At 47.7% G+C, this 20,812-nt stretch overlaps 1 protein-coding gene across 2 annotated transcripts in view; it reads right to left on the minus strand.

Moving 5' to 3' along the window:
* The window catches only part of SLC30A9 (solute carrier family 30 member 9), a 680,727-nt gene that overhangs the window by 63,845 nt on the left and 596,070 nt on the right, over positions 1–20,812 (minus strand). For both annotated transcript variants that reach the window (XM_078678253.1, XM_078678252.1), the window contains exon 16: positions 16,503–16,632. In XM_078678253.1, coding sequence (XP_078534379.1) covers positions 16,503–16,632 — 130 coding nt within the window. The remainder of the gene's footprint in view (positions 1–16,502; positions 16,633–20,812) is intronic.

Below are 20,812 nucleotides of genomic sequence, written 5' to 3' on the forward strand. Positions count from 1 at the left end.
CTCACAGAGATGAGAGGTAGCTCTAGACCCGTGTCTGGTGGTGCGGAAAGAAAGAAAATGATGTCAGGGAGCAGGAGTGGTACCTATGTGGGCCCCACACGCTATTTCCACAATAGAACATCATTAAAGTGGAGCCGCACAGTGCCACCTACCGGCATGCAGAGGTACTGTTAAAAAGTTTGTGGATCCAGTTTGACTACTGGGGGAATATTCAAAAGGTGAGGAATCTGCCGTTATAAGTCTCTACCAGAAAGTGGCATACTTAGAGATGGTAGATCCAGGTCTCAGTGATATCAGTTAAGTCTAAATGCAGGCTCTGAGAATACAAATAATGTGTGAGAAAGGATATTGTATTAGAGACAGGGTGTGTATGCCATGAGCAGAAGAATGCAGCGAGTTCCTAGGGGTTAATCGTTGAAGTATTGATAGGTATGTTTGGTGGTGAGTGAATCAATAGTATAATTTCAAGGGGTTCTTATTAAGTTGAATGTAATGTGATGCAGAATTTCATATAGCACTGAATGCTGAAGGTGCTGAAACAGTACTTTACAGTGGAGAATATATCACAATTTGAATCAAAACAGTATGGAACAAATTAAGGCATGACAGAAATCACAGCTAAATGTCAACTAAGAATATTGGCTTTTGTATATGAGGATGGTGGAAGGTATGTTGTACCGTCTGCATATATACATGTATGTAATTGTTTTTGAATGTTTCTCCTTAAATGCGTTTGCAGTTATTTTTTGCCTTCAGCATCCCAAACTGAAATTCTACTTTCCTGGACATCTTTTGTGTAAACTAAGCAACTAATGTGTAAAACTAGTTTTGGGCAGATTGCTTTCTGACAAATATATTTATAAATCACATAATTAATTGTGTTACTATATTTATGCACCGATGCATTTGTTCACCACAATGATGAACATGATCTCAGACTGACCTCTTGAACTTCCAATCAGGAAAAGATTTCTTGTCAGAGGCTCCAACCCACTCCATTGCCATTAAACCCACACCCTTGTCATTAAAGAGAAAGTTATTTTCCTTTGGTAACGCATTTTCTGATAAAGACAATCTTGTTATATGGTTTCCACTAGAAAATGTAGGAATGTGTTATAGGACAACAGGACATCAGCATGCAGATACGGTGTCCAGCTACATCACCAGAAACTGTTGGCCCAATTCCTACCTAGCTCACAGTGCCTCACCTGAACCCCTAAACCAACCAGGGTAACAGATGATTTCGGCAACCTCGAACATGGCCCTCTGATCCCCCTGGGAATCGTGGAAACAGATCTGATCCCTTTAGTTGTTTACTCATGCATGCTCTTGGTAAAATACAGGAAAGATACAAGGTACGTTTTCAATACATTTATTGCAACAATCATAGTCTTGCATAGAAAGAATGAGCTGTGATTATTAGGCCGATAAAACAAAGCAAGGTAATTAGAATTATGAATATGGTGAAAAGAATGAGTAGTCCAACCATGGCAGTTAGATTTCTATATCCCTACCTAGCTCTACCCCTATTCTGAGAGCATAATGGGTGTACCCTCTGCCCGATATCTTAGGATAGCCTGAGACCCCATATCTGGATGACTCAGTCTCAAGTTGAATTGGCAATCCCTCTCTGCTGAATACGCACTGGCTGAGTTACATGTCAAACATAATAGTTGTCCCAGGGCAGGGTGGCTGGAGTGTCCCCTTAAACCCAGTAAGGGACAGTGTACTGTTTACATAATAAAACCAATGTGTTAGAGGTACAGCTCTGATGCAATGATGTGTCTAGATGTTAGAAGCTGTCTCCAAGTAGCAACATATGTACTAGGATGTCTCGTTCTATGTTCCCAGCCTTGAACTAAGTGTACTTCTTATGTCGCAGGAAAGGCTGTCTAAAAAAAAGTAGCGTGTGCAGCGTTATTTAGAATCATATCGTGGAAAATAAAATATGTAAAAGTTAACAGAGCTAAAATGAAGTCTGCTATAATGTGTAAAATATCAAACTAAGAGGGGAACCAAAGTGGGTCCACGAGGGCTACACCACAATTTGCTGCAGGTTCCCTACTTTGTGAATTTCCCAGGTGTTAGTTTGGATCCGGAAACTTTTCAGCAATTCCCTCATGTGTCAACAGGTGCTGTTATGTGGCTACAGGTTGGAGCTGTCCATTACAGAAATTAAGTTGGGACCACCGTATATACACCTTTTCGGTGCACTGAAATAAGTTTCTTTCTGGATCTCTGCCACCACTGCTGTACGCGGAGTTGGTGAGCAACCTGCAGTTGAGTCTCCACCAAAAAAGTCTTACCGGATGACAGAAGCTTTTTTTCTGATACGCTTCAAAACGCAGGTTCCTCACCTTGTGAATAAATACCAAAGCAGTATACCTTCTGGTGGTGGGTCTGTAGAATGGCGCAGACCAGGAAACCCTGCAGGTCAGATCGTGAAAAGTACCCATCCCGCCAGACCTGGCTATCCAGGCAGTAATGGTTTGTGAAAGTTTGAAGGGACATCCATGTTGCAGCCAGGCAAATGTCCAGAACTGGCACATGGCATGTCAGCGCAGTTGTAGCAGCCTTCACTCTGGTGGAGTGAGCATGCAAGCCTTCTAGGAGCTGTTTCTTTGCCAACTCATTGCGGTGAGAACCAAATTAAGGTCCCACTGCAGCATCACAAAAATTGTTGGAGAGAACATATGGGTCAGCCTCTTCTAAAAATAAATCATAACAGGTGATTGGATAAAGGATGGCTAATCCAGGAAACATAGGAAAGTCGAAAGGTAACTCTTAACCGTTGTCACAACAAGGCATTGCTGGGCTAGGGATAAACAAAGCAGGAGAATATCTGGTAACTGTGCATTTAGAGGTTGGACATGTCGGAAGGAACGCCAAGCAACAAACATCTCCCAGTGTCCTGTATAGATGGATACCAAGATGACACCAGCCACCCCAGGAGAAAGACTGAAAGCCATCAGATGCTACTGCTCAGTCGCATTGCATACAGGTTGCACAGGCTTAGATGCAAAAGTCACCCCTGCTGCTGCAAAAGGAGATCCTTCCAAAGGGGCAGGCAGATTGGAGGATGTGGAGGTGTGAAGGTGTAATGCATCTCGAGGAAGGACTGCCTTGGAAAGAACAAGTTACTTACCTTGGGTAACGCTTTTTCTGGTAGATACAATATCTGCCTGTGGATTCCTCCTTGTGAATATCCCCTGCGTCAGCAACATTAGGAAATTCTTTTTGTAGCTTCGCGCCGACGTGGACCCGGACGTCACAGAGGCACGGCATCGCTCGCGACTCCGCTGACGTCACCGACGCCTATAATAGGCCCACGCCAGCGTGATGACATCAGTTCCGCCCTTTTTTCCGTGCCTTCGAGGCACACGGACGGACCAATGACAGTAGACATATACATAGTATACACAGTGCAAATATCAAGGTAACACACACAGTGTGAAGCAAATGCAATAAAACATTTGAAATAAACAACTCCTTGACAATAAATACATTACAGAAACTCTGATATAGAAGAGTGGACAACGGGGAGGCGGGTGGGTCAGTGAGGAATCCACAGGCAGATATTGTATCTACCATAAAAAGCGTTACCGAAGGTAAGTAACTTGTTCTTCTGATAGATACATCTGCCGTGTGGATTCCTCACCTTGTGAATAGAGTCCCACAGCAGTACCCACTCCCGGAGGAGGGTGTCCACTCTTCTAAACCAGGAAATCCTGGAGGACAGAGCGCGCAAAATGGCCGTCCCTCCTCACCTCGGAATCCAAGCAGTAATGCTTTGCGAAAGTGTGGAGGGAAGACCAAGTTGCCGCCCTACAAATATCCTCTACAGGAACACCTCTAGCCAAAGCTGAGGTTGAGGACTTAGCTCTTGTAGAATGAGCCCTTATACCCTCTGGTGGTTCCTTACCGGCCAAAGAGTAACAGATCTTTATACAGAGGACGATCCATCTTGATAAAGGTCTTTTATGAACCGCTCTTCCTCTCTTGCAGCCAGCAAAGCCAATGAAGAGCTGGTCATCCAACCGACAGTCTTTAGATCTGTCAAGATAAAAAGACACCGCCCTCTTGGGGTCCAGACGGTGTAACCTCTCCTCCTCCTTGGAAGGGTGTGGGGGAGGATAAAAGGTAGGAAGGGTAATGGATTGACCAAGGTGGAAAGGAGTCACCACCTTAGGCAGAAAAGCAGCCCTGGTCCTAAGAACCATTCGATCAGCATGAATGGACAAGAAAGGGGACTTGGAACTAAGAGCTTGAAGCTCACTTACCCTCCTTGCCGAGGTTATTGCAACGAGGAAAACTGTCTTAAGAGTCAAAAGCCTCATAGGACATTTGTGAAGAGGCTCAAAAGGAGCACCCATCAGAAAAGTCAAAACAAGATTTAAGTCCCACTGAGGCACAATAAAAGGAGAAGGAGGGAACCTATTCGCGAGGCCCTTCAAAAACCTTAAAACCACAGGAGATTTAAAAAGAGATGGCTGGTCAGGCAAACAGAGAAATGCCGACAGCGCTGAAAGATAGCCCTTCACTGTGGCAACGGCAAGGCCCTGTTGCGCCAGAGAAAGGGCAAACTGGAGAACATCAGACAAATGGGCTCTGAGAGGGTCTATAGATTTCTCCCCACACCAAGTGACAAATTTTGACCACCTATAAGAATAGATGGACTTAGTGGAGTCACGCCTGGCTGACAAGATGACATCCACCACGTCAGGCGGGAGATAAAAAGAACTCAGGTTGCCCCGTTCAATCTCCAGGCATGAAGGTGTAAGGTCTGGAGGTGGGGGTGTAGAACCTGCCCCTCCATCTGGGAGAGGAGATCTGCCCTGTGAGGGAGACGGAGCGGCGGGTGAGAGGAGAGGTGGAGAAGGTCTGAGTACCACACCCTTCTTGGCCAATCCGGGGCGATCAATATAGCTTGGGCCCGGTCTTGGCGAATTTTCCTCAGAACCCGAGGAATCAAAGGTATGGGAGGAAACGCGTAAAGGAGTTGCGAGTTCCAACTCAACTGAAACGCGTCCCCCAAGGCTCCTTGCATCGGATACTGGAGACTGCAGAATGACAGGCAGTGAGCATTCTCGCGAGTGGCGAACAGGTCCACCCGAGGAGTCCCCCACATCTGAAAGATGTCGTGAACAACCTCCGGGTGAAGCCTCCACTCGTGGTCGGCAGAGAACTGCCGACTGAGACTGTCTGCACGAACGTTCTGAACTCCGGCCAGATGATTTGCCATCAGACAAATCTGATGGTCCTGAACCCAGGACCAGAGACGCAGAGCCTCTCTGCAGAGACACTGCGACCCCACTCCTCCCTGCTTGTTGATGTACCACATCGCGGTCGTGTTGTCCGTCAGGACCTGAACCGACTGACCGCGAAGGGAAGGGAGGAAGGCCTTGAGCGCCAGACATATTGCCCGCAATTCCAGAAGGTTGATGTGAAGCAACCTTTCCTCTGGAGACCAAAGACCCTTGATCTCCAGGTCCCCCAGATGAGCACCCCACCCGAGAGTGGATGCATCCGTTATCACCGTGGCCACTGATGGAGGAAGTTGAAAAGGTTTTCCTTGCGACAGATTGCCTTCCACGCTCCACCAAGACTGATCCGCTGCAGCTTCTCTGGAGATCTTCACTGACTCCTTGAGATCTCCGTTGTGCTGATACCACTGCCTGCGGAGGCACCACTGGAGTGCCCTCATGTGCCAGCGTGCATGGTTGACCAATAGAATGCAAGAAGCCATCAGACCGCTCCATTGTAGAACAAAGGAATCATTTCCTGAATGTCGCGAATCCTTTGAGGTGGAGGGAATGCACGACAAACAGTAGTGTCCAGTACCGCACCTATGAACAGGTTGCGCTGGGAGGGCACTAGGTGAGATTTGGGTACATTTATCGAAAAACCCAACTTGTGTAACAACTGAGTTGTCTCTTGCAGATGATGGAGCACCTTCTCCGGCGACTCCGCTTTAATCAACCAGTCGTCCAGATACGGGAATACATGTATCCCCGACCTCTTGAGATGTGCTGCCACCACTGCCATCACCTTGGTGAAGACTCGAGGCGCAGTAGTAAGACCAAACGGAAGGACCGCAAACTGGTAGTGTTGCGACCCAACCGTAAAACGGAGATACTTTCTGTGCGACTTCAAGATGGGAATATGAAAATACGCATCCTGCAAGTCGATCGACACCATCCAGTCTTCTTCCAGCAGCGCTTGAAGAACCTGTGCAAGAGTGAGCATCTTGAACTTTTCCTGTTTCAGGTAAAGGTTCAAGATGCTGAGATCCAGAATTGGCCGAAGCCTGCCATCCTTTTTGGGGATCAGGAAATACCGGGAGTAGCATCCCTGACCCCTCTCCTGCTCTGGAACCACATCTATCGCACCTTTTCGAAACAGTGCCAGGACTTCTTCCTGCAGGAGACGCAGGTGGTCCTCCGAACAATAACCCTGGCAAGGAGGATAATTTGGGGGAAACTCCCGAAAGGGAAGAGCATACCCATTCTCTACAAGATTGAGAACCAAAAGATCCGATGTTATCAATTCCCAATCTTGTAGAAAATGGGTAAGCCGGCCCCCCACTGGGCCCACATGATCCGGAATGGTGGATCTAGGGCTGCTTTGCTGCGGTGGCTGGGTGCTGGGATGGGGAAGAGGAGGAAGAGGAGGAAACGTTACGGCCCGAGCTCGGGCCCTTTGTTTGCCTCTATAAGCTCTATATAATGTGTTTTGCTGCTGCTGTGGCTGCTGCTGGGTTGACTTATAGGTTCGAAAAGAAGATCTGCCAAATCCTCTTGAACGTCTTCCAAAAGTGCCCCTGGTCTGAAGGCCCAACGACTTTGCTGTTGCTCTGCTATCTTTAAATCGTTCCAAAGCAGTGTCTGCTTTTTTTCCAAACAATCCAGACCCGTCAAATGGAAGATCCATCAATGCAGCCTGGACATCTGTGGAAAACTCACTAGACTTCAGCCATGCAGCTCTTCTTGTCGCTACTGAAGAACCCATGACCCTCGCCACAGAGTCAGCCGTGTCCAACCCACTTTGAATAACCTGCCTTGCTGCAGCTTGAGTATCAGAGATTACCTCCTGGAAGTCTTTTCTATCCTCCTCAGGTATTTTGGGCACCAACTGTTTCACAGTGTCCATAAGAGCGTGGATATAACGCCCCATCAAGCAGGTTGCGTTTGTAGACTTCAAAGCCATACTGGCAGAGGAAAAGACCTTTTTAGCAGCCTGATCCTGCTTTATCGACTCCTTTTCTGCTGGGACCTGTGGAAATGCGCCCGTAGATCTTTTGGAACAGGCAGCCTGCACCACCAAACTCTCCGGCAGAGGATGAGAGGTTAAAAATTCCGGGTCTTCAGGAGCTGCTCTATACCTCCTAGCTACAGCCCTAGATACAGCAGGAGCTGATACAGGATTTCACCAAATCTCTAAAATCGGATCCTTTAAGGCATCATTAAAAGGTAGCAAAGGTTCAGTCACTGAAGAAGGAGAGTGAAGGACCTCTGTGAGCAGATTAGATTTAAATTCTGCAGTTGGTAGAGCAATGTTCAATAAATTTGCAGCCTTCTTTATCACCACATGATAAGGTGTCACATCCTTTGAGGGTTCATTAGAAACTGAAACAAGGTCCCATTCAGGTGACAGTTCTAGGCCACTAGCTACAGACGGGTCCTCAAAAGGGTCCTGTTCGCCCTCCTCCAGATTTTCCCCTCTATATCTGTCTTCCTCCATCAACCTTTGGGCTTCACGCCACGGCGTCGAACTCGATGTCGGACGAGGGAGAGATTCACGACGTCGCTCAGGGTTCGGCATCAAAGTTGATGGAACTGGTGTCGATGGAATCGGAGTCATCGATCTCGGCGTCGATGGCTTCGGAGTCGAAGGCCTCGCCGGAGTCGGATAATGCCAATGCGGCGTTGGAGCATAAAGGGCGCAGGTGCATAGGATTGAGGAACACCCAGACCATATGCCAACGGGCCCATGGGACCAGTAGGAGCCCCAGAGGGATACATAGCCCTTGAATAGATTCCGAACATCGCATTCAGGAAATGCGTAGGGTCCTGACCTGGAGCCGGGAAGGCTGGATACGAACCCCCAGGTTGCTCATGAGGGCGTGGAGTCGAAACGACGTCGACCTCTTCTTCGGGCCGGTGCACCGGAGTCGTACGACCTTCGGGCAGCTGAGCACCTCCCTCACCAACCTCTTCCTCCTCACCTTCATCCTCCCGACCTGAAGGATGGGATGGGACCGGAGATGGAACAGCCTTCTGCTTCGACGAACTCGGCGAGTTCGCATGCGACACCTCAACCTCGGCATCATGTTCCTCCGAAGCCGAAGAAACAACCTTCTAGACCAGTTTCACCTGCGACTTCGGCTTGGAACCCGACTCCTTCCTCGATCGATGTCGGGATTCATGGGTTCTCTTTTTATGCTTCTTTCTAGAAGATCTCGAAGCATGGGCTGAGGACGAATCCGATCGCGACCTCGATCGAGACCTTGACTTCGAGCGTTGAGTTCGCGATCTTGATTTCTTCTTCTCTTTTCCTTCTTTAAACTTGGCAACAAGAAGTTTTGCTTCTCTTTCCCGGAGGGCCTTTGGTGTCATCTTCCTGCAGGATTGGCAGTCCTCGACATCGTGGTCGGAGCTCAGACACCACAAACAGCATTCATGTGGATCTGTAATGGACATTATTTTGTTACATTCTCCGCAGGCTTTAAATCCGGTCTTCTTCGAGGTCATATTGAAAGAGAGAAGACAAAGAGACTAGAAAATATAGCAAGAAACAAAGTTACAGTAAAGGCTACAGACGATCCCAGAAAACCGTTAGCGTCGACGATGCGGAAAAAAGGGAACTGATGTCATCACGCCGGCGTGGGCCTATTATAGGCGTCGGTAACGTCAGCGGAGTCGCGAGCGATGCCGTGCCTCTGTGACGTCCGGGTCCACGTCGGCGCGAAGCTACAAAAAGAATTTCCGAATGTTGCTGACGCAGGGGATATTCACAAGGTGAGGAATCCACACGGCAGATGTATCTATCAGAACTCAGGCGTACAAAAGTTTGGACACTGCACATTCTCTGCGGAAGTGAATAGATTGAGCCAGGGTTTTCCCTATTGCTGAAAGATCCAATGTGCCATCTCCGAGTGTTACTGCCGTTTGTGCACACTACTATTTGTGAACATTGTCTAAGTTTGTCAGTCCTGGTGTTTAAAGATCCTGACAGGTGTCGTGCAGTCAGGTTGATGCCCAGAGCAGTCAGTCATTTCCAGAGACGCAGAGCTTCCTGGTTCAAAATCCATGCTGCCCTGCTTTCTGCAATACCACATCCCAGTCATATTGTCGGTGAGAATCTGCACCCGCACCCCATTGATTGTTGGGAGGAATGCCTTTAGGTGACCAGTGAATCACTTGCAACTCCAACAAGTTGATATGGAGGCAACTTTCCGCCATGGACCAGAGTGCTCTGAACTCTACCTCTCCCAGATGACCTCACCAACCTAGCAACCATGCATCTGTCAAAACCATGAGCTCTTAGGGTGAGGGGTCTGTTTCTGGTCCAATCACGGTCAAGCTTCCACCAATGCAGGTCTTTCGCAGCTGACTCCAACACCAAGATGAAGTGATATTTTGCCTTTGTTCTGAGCTCATTGAGACTTCCAACCCCACAGCAGAGCCAGCTTATGCCACCTTTTGTGGTCCGCAAGCAGGATGTAGGAGTCCCAGAAGCCTCAAGCCACTCTCACTGAGACCCAGGTCAAAGCTTGAAACATCAGGATCATAGCTCCAATGTCCTGGACTTGATGAGGCGGAGGGATGGCTTGAAAAAGCTCCACATCCATGAGGGCTCTGATTAAAGGAAGCCATTGTGAAGGAGTCAAGTGGGACTTTGGAATGTTGATGGGGAGTCAAACGATGCCAATAAGCTGGCCATCATCTAGATGTGTCCTACTACTTCTTGAGGCGAGCCTGCCTTTAGTAGCCAGTTGTCCAGGTATGCGAAGACTGGTGTTCTCAACCTCCACAGATGGGCTGCGACCACCACCATCACCTTGGTGAACACCAAGGTGGACTGGTACGGTCAAAGGTGAGCACAGAGAACTGAAAGTGCTTGAGGCCTACCCGAAACAATAGGCAATGCCTGTAGAACGGGGATGTGTGCTGCAAGTTCAGGGCTACCATCCAGTCTCCTAGACCCAGGGCTGGCAAGACTTAAGCCAGGGCGGCTATTTTAAATCTGCTAAAGGAATATTCGGAGGGCGATTGACCAGGATAGGACGAAGGCCAACATACTTTTTCAGCAGCAGAAAATAATAGGAGTAGCAACCTCCCCAGATCTGACACCTCACCCTCTCTATGGCTCCCTTGGTCAAGAGAGTCCAAGCTTCTCCATGGAGTATGGGCAAGTGGCCCTCCAGGAGGTATTGTGGTGTGGGTGGCATGTACTGGGATAGGATAGAAAAGGCAGGGAGTATACGATCTGGAGCCCCCATTGGTGTGACGTGATGCTCCGCCATCCGGGGAGGAAAAGGTGACCCAACCTCACACTGGCAGATCGTGGTCGCAAAGAAATGAAAAATTGCACTTGTATAGCGCATAACTACCCGGAGGCCTCGCATCGCTTTAGACTGATTGCTTGTGGCGGGCTCAGGGTGAATTAACACGCTTTTGCGAACAGGTGCGTTTTTAAAGCCTTTCTGAAAGACATAAGGTTATTGTTCTCTCGAAGGGAGAGGGGGAGAGAGTTCCACAGCTTGGCCGCAGTATGGGAAAAGGAGCGACCGCCCCAGCGGGCTTTGTTCACTTTAGTAGTAGTCGCAAGCTGTAAAGAACTAGAGCGCAGAGCTCTAGCCGGGGCATAAGGCATAGATATAGGGTGCAGAATTGCCGGGCCAGTGCGATGAAAAGACTTGAACACAATGCACATGGCCTTGAACTGCACTCTGGCCGCTACTGGAAGCCAGTGAAGTTCTTTCAAAGCTTTCTTGGCTGACTGCCATCGAGGAATGTTATACAATAGTCGGGCGGCACAGTTTTGTGTAACTTGAAGCCTGTGGGTCACTGCTGCCGGGCTCCTATATATAGGGCGTTCCCGTAGTCCAGGCGGGAGAGTATCAGGGCCTGTACCATGATCCTCCTAGCCTGGAATGGGAGCAAAGGGAGCACCTTGCGAAGCATTTTCATCTGCCCGATGCATGTAGAGGCAGTTTTGGTAGCTTGGACTGAAAAGTCAAGCGCTTTGTCCAACCAAATTCCGAGGCTCTTTATCTGGGATTTGGGAGGGGGAGGCATGCCAAGACAAGAGGGCCAGATGGATACTAGGGCGGACGGAGGAGGGTTACCCAACAACATGATGTCAGTTTTCTCCCCGTTAAGTTTAAGATGGGAGGATTGCATCCACTTGGCCACAGCCTCTAGACAGGGGCCTAAGGTGAAAGACTATCCCTCAGAGTGGTCAAGAGAGACCACCAGTTGGGTGTCGTCGGCGTAGGTAACAATACGCACACCAAAGGGCTGGACTATCCCTTCTAGAGGTTCCATGTAGGCGTTAAAAAGAGTGGGGCTAAGGGAGGAGCCCTGGGGCACCCCACAGCTAAGTGGATGCTTGGGGGAACTGACTCACCCTCAAATACCTGGAAGAATCGTTCATCGAGGAAGGAGGCTAGCCATTCCAGGGCCGCGCCCGACACGCCCAAACCACTCAATCGTTGTAATAATGTGGCATGGTTAACCGTGTCGAACGCGGCACTGAGATCGAGTAATATGATGGCGACCTTTCCTCCTCGGTCCAGCACAGCTCTAGCTTCTTCTGTCACTGCCAAAAGGGCAGTTTCAGTTCCGTGCTGAGGGCGGAACCCTGTCTGAGGCAAAGGTAAAATTAAAGTGGTTTTGAGGTAGCTACAGGGATGCGGTTGGGTAGTGTGTTTCCCCTGGGGGCCTGGACACTATGAGCCTGCCCCGGCCTCAACCTCGAAGATACTAGGAGGCTTGTTGCTGCTGAGGCCATACACCATTGTCTCTGAAGGAAACTCCTACTGAAGCCTTTAAAGGGGCACTGAGGCGGGGGGAAACCATTGAGCAGGCTGAGCTAGGCCTAAGGAGAGGGTGGTGGCCTTGCTCTCTTTAAATCTCTCCATGATCGAGTCACCCTTCACTGCAAACAGCCTATTGCTATCAAAGTGTAAGTGTATTAAGGACTACGCGACGTCACAGGGAATCCTGTTGGAACAAATCCATGTGTAGTGCCATAGCACAATGCTAGTTCCAACTAGCCTACCCAGGTAGACGTAGTGTCCAGACCTGAAGCTACTGTGAACTCTACTGAGTCTTGTCCATCAGAGATAAGACACTGTAGGTCTGATGTCTTCTGAGACAGCTGGCAACATGTCCCACACCTCGTCACAATGTGCGTTAGTACCGACCCAGGAGGCATGAGGTGCTGACAGACCTAATTACAAGACAGGCACTTGAAAACATGCATTTAACAAGTGTTTCAATTTATTTGGATTCTCATTCATGCTTGGTCGTAGGGAGGGAATTGGGGTCTTGGCAGCTGGGGGACACCTGTACCACTAAGCAGTCTGGGGTGAGGTGCTGGAGGCGAAAATTCAGTTACCAAAGAGCAAGCCTTTGCTGTCTTGCCACTTGCCTCATCAAGAGGGACAGATCCTAGTTTTGCCAAGAAGCCCAACAGGACATCAATAAGGGCCTTGTTAAAAGGCAACAGCTTGGTTGGTCCGGGCCAGGTTCAGAACTTCAGTTAGGGCATTTGTATTTTGTACCTGCAGAGGGAGATTGGTGTCTAGGAAACTTTGTCGTCCTCCCGTTCACCATGGAGAAGGAGGAGTCTTCTGTAGACAAGGCCCGGTATGGGAAGATAATCCAATATCTGGTGAGGTGTCCAAACTATTAGCATTCAGAAGGTCCTTGTATAGGGTTCTCTCCTCATATGTGCTATCTCCATAGTCACCATCATCGTCATCATATTTGGGAGATAAGCTAGAGTTTGAAATGGCATACGCTCGTGGTCCAGAGGGTAGGGACTAAGCTTTGGTATCCGACGACATAATCGGATCTGTGTCCGACTTCGGTACCGACATTTAAGCTAGGGTGGGTGAAGTTGGTTACTGTGCAGAGTGCGACAGCAGATGGTGCGCCATGGCTGGAGCCACTGGTGCCATCCTCAAGGAAGGGGCTGACCTCGGACAGAGGTTGAGTGGCATAGTCAGTGTCAGGGACTTATCTGCTGACGTGATCGACCAGCAGCCACCTCGGATTCTTCGGGTCCGGAGGTGCTCCTGCAGGACCTGGCGGTGTACAAGATACTATCTTCACAGCCTCTCTGTGCTGGCAGCATTTAACCGCTGTTGCAGATTGCTCAAGAAGAAGTGGAAGCAAGAACACTGCTGGAGTCTGTTCAATGGAAAGGCTCCATGGCCAGGAGGTACCCGGGCCATGGCGTGACTTTGAATGGTATGAGTGGCAGGGCGACGGAGACCCGTGTTTCGGCTTCTTATGGTATCTGTTCGAATTAACTGAGCTCTGCGACTCTGATTTGGAATGCACATGCAAGAAGCCTTGGGAACGAAAGCGTGTTCTCACCCTCGACCGGGATCGCTTCTTTTTCAGAGTTCAGCAATGGTTAATTTGGCTTTGTTGTTGCAGATGGCTTTGTGATTTATCTCGCCACAGCAAGGACACTACTCTGAGTCCTGAGAAGTGCCAAGGCAGCAGAAGCAAACTTTGTGGGTGTCCATCCCTATCAGGCCCATTGTACAAGGTGAAGGGGTCTGTCAGAAGGCAGCACCACTTAGCTCCAGATCCACATCAGAAGGCGCAGAAAGAAAGGAACGGTCGTCATCGCGCAGAGATCGAGTATATATGGGAGCCCTGACATCACATCTGGAGCGGACAGATCCAACATGGAGCCGCACAATACCACCTGTCGATGTGCAAGGGAATTGCTGAAAAGTTTCCGGATCCAGTCTGGCACCTGGAGAAATTCAGAAGTCGAGGAACCTGGAACATTCACTTTGTGTGAACTGCAATGTTTGTAGATACACAAAAGGACGAAGTAACTCGCCCTAGTGATGCACACTTCATGTGTCCAGAAGCACTTTATAAACTTCAATACCGCCAATGGTCTATATGATCAAATGCTCGTGTGGACTTAGATACATAGGGATGACAACACAAAAGGTGAAGATCAGAATTAATGAGCACAGGAGCACCATCAGATGCAAGAAGACCACTGCCAAACTGATGCAACATTTTTTGTAGAAGGACCATTCAGAGAGTAATTTCGAGTGGATGGTCATGGAACAAGTTGAATCGAATACTGGAAATATTGAGAAAGCTCCTTTATACAGAATAAACGTGAATTTATATATTTTTTGGAAGTAGTTCGCTCTTATTAATGATCAATTCCCATCCCCATATTTCAGGCTTGGTCGCTTGAATTATTGAAACAAATCACATTTTCCAGTATCTTGTATATTGCAATGTTGCATGCATGCATTTCCAGCCCTATAACTCTATATGCTGTGGATGCAAGTTGCTTTATTTTTTGAAGAAGTTTGCTTTTATTTTTTACAAGGACTATATTTCCCAGCATAAGGATCACTGCGCCGTTTGGACGTGGGTAGAGAACACGCATGCACACATTTCCTTCCTGCGTTGCAGGGGATAAGCTGGGTAAATAGAACTCCATTACCAAACAGTCCTAGCCAAGGCAGGCTCAGATACCATTCCCCATGGGAAACCTCTGAAAAGTCAGCATTCAGTAGCTCCGGCTAGTCACATTACAGCAGACGGGGGCTTAAATGGTGCAAATAGTAAAGTTTACCCCTTGACGAAGTAAGCCTTTTCTATCTTCTTCACTAATGGTAATGGCTTAAACGAGCGATCCTCCTTCAATCGCTCAACTTGCACTTCTGTATAATACTTTGTGACCGGCCAAGATGAGCTCAGACAATATCCTATGACATTAAGCAGAAATAAATCTTTGTTGTCCTAGTCTGTTTCCATGATTTTCGTATGTTAGTTGGTGTCACAAGTATACCCTCTACTATTTGTTAGTTGTAGATCCGTTTTTTAATAAGATGCCATTTTATTTTTCATTTAATCAACCTAAAACGGCAGCAACTGAGTTCTTCGGGATAATAGATCTCAACTGATATTTCTTTATGGGTCAGATCATTGTCGTTTTCATTGGATTGAAGACTCAATTCTGTGGACCTTTTAAATTTGGAGGCCCACTTGGACACCCATGTGTTTGGGCATGATTATTATTACTGTGAGTGTCTTGTTATATATCTACTGTGCAACTATAGAAAAGATGTCCCTCTGGTTCAACCATAAAGATCTAGTATGTCCCCAAAATAGTTAAGTCTCCCACTTGCTTACTTGATAGTATTAGGTACACTTGCATGTGAATACACAGTTTTTGTCTAACAGTTCATGTGCACACACAAGAACCACACTCCCTTTTTAGAGTTTTGCAGTGCACATGAGCATACTGAGAATTGGTACATCGGGATACACGTTGCATTGAATGGATAATCGATATGGTCAATATGAATTCCTTAGAAAATTGATTTCTTATATATTGTTCCAACCTACAGGTTTATTATCGAAGCCCAGTAAACCAGTATGAGTCTCCTATTCCTCATATACACACTTTTTGCATGTCAAGTATGAAAGATTTTGGTAGCGAATTCTTCAGCCCTGAAGAAGACAGTAAAATAGAATAAGATATATAAAATTCGGACATATTGGTAATCAGAAGTGGATAGGCAAACCACCAATTTTTACCCTCAGACCACGCATTTTGGTTTTATCACATACACTGGGTGACTGATAATAAAGAAAATGTATTGTAGTATACCCTTAGATAATTCTTATCTATTATCTGGACTTCTGCGACTGCCCAGTAAGAAAAAATATTGAAGAACTCCTAAGGTTTGTTGAGTCTTTTGGAGTAGTACTATCTTACACGCTGGAGGTTGCAGAAGATGAAGCATGCCATGAGAAGGTGTGGGTGAGGTGTCCTCTCAAAAATCTATTTTTGATCCTGTAGGTCCGGATGTCACCTAGGAAACAATTTCCTCTTTAAGCCTTTTGAACATTCAAGCAGTTCGTTGTGAATTTGTGATTACATTTGAAGGACGTGCTAGTAGTTTTACCCTCTATCTCTCTGTGTAATCACAACACAATATACTTGCAAGGAATGGTATAAGCTTTGGTACATTTCAAATCTAAACATAATGGTTGTAGCAATTTTTATTACCTAGCAATGAAAATAGCAATTAAACAATGAAAGGTGTAGGAGCATCATGGCAGAGACCGAGACTTTGAGAGCTTATGCACACCTTACTGCATCTCAAGCAGACTAGCAGTTTCTTATACCATGTATTGCACATTATTTCCAAACGTCATAAAAGGTTGCCAGGCAGAAGGTTTGAGTTTTCAAATAGTTTGTGATTAGTGACTTACATTTAACATCTGTTCAATGTCTTGCTTTTCCAAATAGGAACGTGTAACAACTCGTCCATCAAAATCCACTTCTGCCTTGAATCGTACTTTGTTCAGTCCTATGTCCGTAGCTTTCACATCATGAATAGCCCTAAAAGTGACAGGCGGACAATAAGAATTAGGTGTACAATATCTGTGGTATTAATAACTGTATTGTTTCAAAGTTACTTACCTTCGGTAACAATGTATCTGTAAGAAACATGTATTAGTTATAGATTCCTTACCTTAGAATTACCCATAGGCATCAGACTGTATACAGAGACATTATTTCTTAGCAGTACCCTGGCGCGTCGGTAGGTGTTGTCTTTCGACTCTGCGTCCGTCGTCGTGGTCGCTGGTATGGTGTTGCGGTGTCTACTTAGATGCCGCCCCTGCGCGCTGACGTCAGTTCTGACGCGACTTTCAATGCCAGAAGCGCAGAGCCATGCAAGACACTGACCACTGGTGCACAAAACTAGGGCCCTGCAGGGGAGTCCCTATCCATAGAAGTCAGTTCGCACAACGGGGAGGATGGATGGGGAGGTAAGGAATCTATAACTAAAATAAGTCTCTTACATATACATCGTTATCGAAGGTAAGTAACTTGTTTATCTGAAAGAGATTAGTTATAGATTCCTTACCTTAGAATAGATACCCCAGCAATACAAACCCCAGAGGTGGGTCTGCGAACTAAGTTCACACCAGGAAGTCCTGGAGAACGGAAAGGCCGAAAAAGCTGTCTCTCCGGACTTGGCTGTCCAGGCAGTAATGCCGAGTAAACGTTTGCAAGGATGCTCACGTGGCTGCCTGGCAAATGTCAAGTAAGGGAACTCAACGACCCAGAGCAGTAGTGACAGCCGTTGCCCTGGTAGAGTGGGCACGTAGTCCTACTGGAGGTTTCTTTTCAGCCAAAGAATAGTAGATCTTAATGCATAGGACAACCCATCGAGAGATAGCACTTTGGGAACTGCCCAACCTTTCTTGACGCCCACATAACCCACAAAGAGTTGATCGTCTACCAGGAAATCTTTAGTGCGGCCAAGGCAGAAAGACAGCGCACCTTTTGGGTCTAGACCGTGGTGTTTCTCCTCATCTGTCTTTGAAAGGGTGTGGAGGCGGGAAGAGGGTAGGCAATGTGATGGTCTGACCTATGTGGAAAGAGGTAACGACTTTGAGCAGAAAAGAGGGCTAAGTATGGAGGACTACTTTGTCCTGTTGAACAGCAAGAACAGGTTTGGATGATAAGGTCTGAAGCTCACTCACCCTGCGAGCAGAGGTGAGGGCAAGCAAGAAAGCAGTCTTCAAAGTAAGGAGATGTAGAGGACCATTATGTAGTGGCTCATAGTGAGCACACATAAAATAAGTGAGGACAAGATTCATGACCCACTGGGGCATTACGAAAGGGAAAGGAGGAAAAAGAGGAGTAATGCCCTTCAGATATCTGTTAACAATAGGGGACTTGGAAAAGAGAAGGCTGATCAGGAAGGCGAAGTATGGCCGAAATGGGCGAAAGATAGCCTTTCAGAGTGCCTAGAGCAGAGACCTGCTGGGCCAAAGAAAGAATAAAGAGGAAAACCTCTGAAAGAGGGGCAGAAAGGGGATCAACAGCCTTTGCTGTGCACCATGTCACAAGTTTGTTCCATCTACAGGCGAATAACGTTTTAGTGGAGGGATGCCTGGCTGGCAAGATGACATTACAGACTTCAGGGGGAAGGTCAAAAGCTGTCGACTGTAGCTGCTCAATCTCAACACAAGGAGGTGGAGGCTGGATAGGTTTGGGTGGAGGACCGTCCCCTGCTGCTGGACAGTCTGATCGGAATATCGATGGCCATGCTCAAAAGCTCGGGGTACCATATTCTTTGTGCCCAGTCCGGGGCCACAAGAATTGCTTGGGTCCTGTCACGCTTGATCTTTTCATCACTCCGGGTAGAAGTGGTACAGGCGGAAATGCGTACAGGAGGCAGCAGTTTCAATCGCAACGAAAAGTGTCGCCGAGTGAGTGCCGCCTTGGAAACTCCAACGCACAGAACTGCTGACATTGCGCGTTCTCTTCGGTGGCGAATAGATCTAACCAAGGCGCTCCCCATTGCTGAAAGAGACTTTGCGCCACCTCCGAGTGAAGATGCCATTCGTGATCCATCATGCACCAGAGGCTGAGTTTGTTTGCCCTGGTGTTCAGGAAACGTACCGGGTGTTGACCCACCAGGGAAATGCCCTGATGTTCCAGCCATGTCCAAATGCGAAGAGTCTCTTGACATAGGGCCCACGACCCCACCCCGTCAGGTTTGTTGAAGTACCACATGGTGGTGGTGTTGTCCGTGAACACATGCACTGCTCTTCCTTTGACAGAAGGAAGGAATGCCTTCAGTGCAAGACGAATTGCTCGGAGCTCGAGAAGGTTGATGTGGAGCCCGGACTCCGCTGGAGACCAGAGGCCTCTGATCTCTGCCCCCCTTATTAGAAATGGGGGTCTCTAATTGGCAGTGGCTGGCCACAGTCCAAGTAGGGACCCTTCTTCCTAAGTCAGATAAGGGGGCTACACCCTTTGATTACCCCTGCTCAACCCTGTGGTAACGTAGCACAAGCAGCTAGGCTAATCTCAGAGGCAGTGTGTAAAGCATTTATGATCATACACAGTGAAGGACACTACAAAGGGACACCACACAAGTAGTTATAAAAAACAAGTATCTTTATATATAGACTTAACACAAGACCAATAACTGTAAAAAGCCACAATACTGAAAAGGGGGTACCCTTGAAAAGCTGGAAAAAGAGTTCAAGGTGTTCAAATAGGGGTTCAGTTCAAAGCAAAACAAGCAAAATGTCACAAACGAGCTGTAACGATGATTTTCCCCACGCTAGGCCGGCGATGCGTTGAATCGTTGCCGCAAGGGAGGATGATGTGCCGGTCTGCGGGTGCGTGCGGGACAAATCGACAGACTTCTTCACGCTAGGCCAGTGATGCGTTGAATCCTTGCCGCAAGGGTGGATGATGCGCTGATCCCGTTGTGAGATCCTGTTCTGATGCAAGAAAACGGCGCCCCGCGAAGGAGCGACGATCCGGGTGCAATGCAAGGAAAATGGCGGACGCAGGGCGCCCGCTCTGCGATGTCGTGATGCGATGATCCGCGGTTAGCGAGCCTTCGACAAGCCCGCAAACGTGCGATGTAATGATCTCGGGGGTTAGCGAGCACTTTGTGGCCCGCAAGCATGCGATGCGATGATCTTTGGTTTGCGAGCGCTCTGCGGCAGCAGCGCAATGATTTTTCTTACGCTCTACAGCTGCTGCGGCTCGCAAACGGGCGTTAGCGACAATTTCTGCACTTTCTTCTCTGTAGTAGAACTAGGGGCCTCACCTGCAGATAAAAATCCTCGCCGGGAGGTATCAGGAGGCTGGTGGGGGAGTCAGATGTGCCTGTGACTCCAGCAGGAGGCTAGCTCTCCTCTAGCCCTTGGGTGATTGCTGAGCAAAATAAAAGTCTCTCAAAAGTCCTTTTCTTCCAAGTCCAAGGGGAATTACTGCAGGCCAATCCAAGAAACAGCACACAAGCACAAGGACAGTCTTCTCCTGCAGATTCCTTCAGTTACACGGACAGAGGTTTCTCTTGACATATAGGAGCAATACAAATTATAGGGGTTTGGGCACAGATATTTATACACCAAAAGTCTTTGTTCTCAAAAGTCACTAGTCACTGAACCCAGCCAAAACCAGTTCTGCTCAGGCCTGGAGCACTTTGTTTACCAGGCTGCATCCTTCCTTTAAAAAAGATGGAGTCTGCCAGACGCACAGTAGGAGGTGGAGCCAGCATTCAACTTGCCAGGCACAGCCCTATTCAGGTCAAGGAGCTACCCCTCCCCAGTACTCAATGCAGAGCTCTCTATTCAACCCAGGTCTGACTCAGCCTGCCTTGCTTCTCTAAACCCAGACAGTCAATACACATAACAGCAGAGCACACTGGAAGGCTTAGGCAAGAAAATACCTACTTTCTAAAAGTGGTATTTTCAAACACAGAATGTTAAACCCAACTTTACTGAAAGATGTATTTTATCATTCTGAGTTCAGGCATACTAAACTCGAATTTCTACCATGTTCCCTGAGTCAGATAGGACTATAAGATGTAATAGCCAGTCTGCCCATTCTAGCCTATGGAGAACAGGTAGCCTTGCAGCAGTGAAAAACAAAATGGAGAGTGATTCACTACCAGGACATGCTAGACATATCAAGCCATGTCCTACCTTACACAAACAATGCACCTACCATAGGGGTGACTGACGTGATGCTAAGAAAGGTT

This window comes from Lissotriton helveticus, chromosome 2_2, assembly GCF_964261635.1.
Source record: "Lissotriton helveticus chromosome 2_2, aLisHel1.1, whole genome shotgun sequence".
Classification (NCBI taxonomy): Eukaryota; Metazoa; Chordata; class Amphibia; order Caudata; family Salamandridae; genus Lissotriton; species Lissotriton helveticus.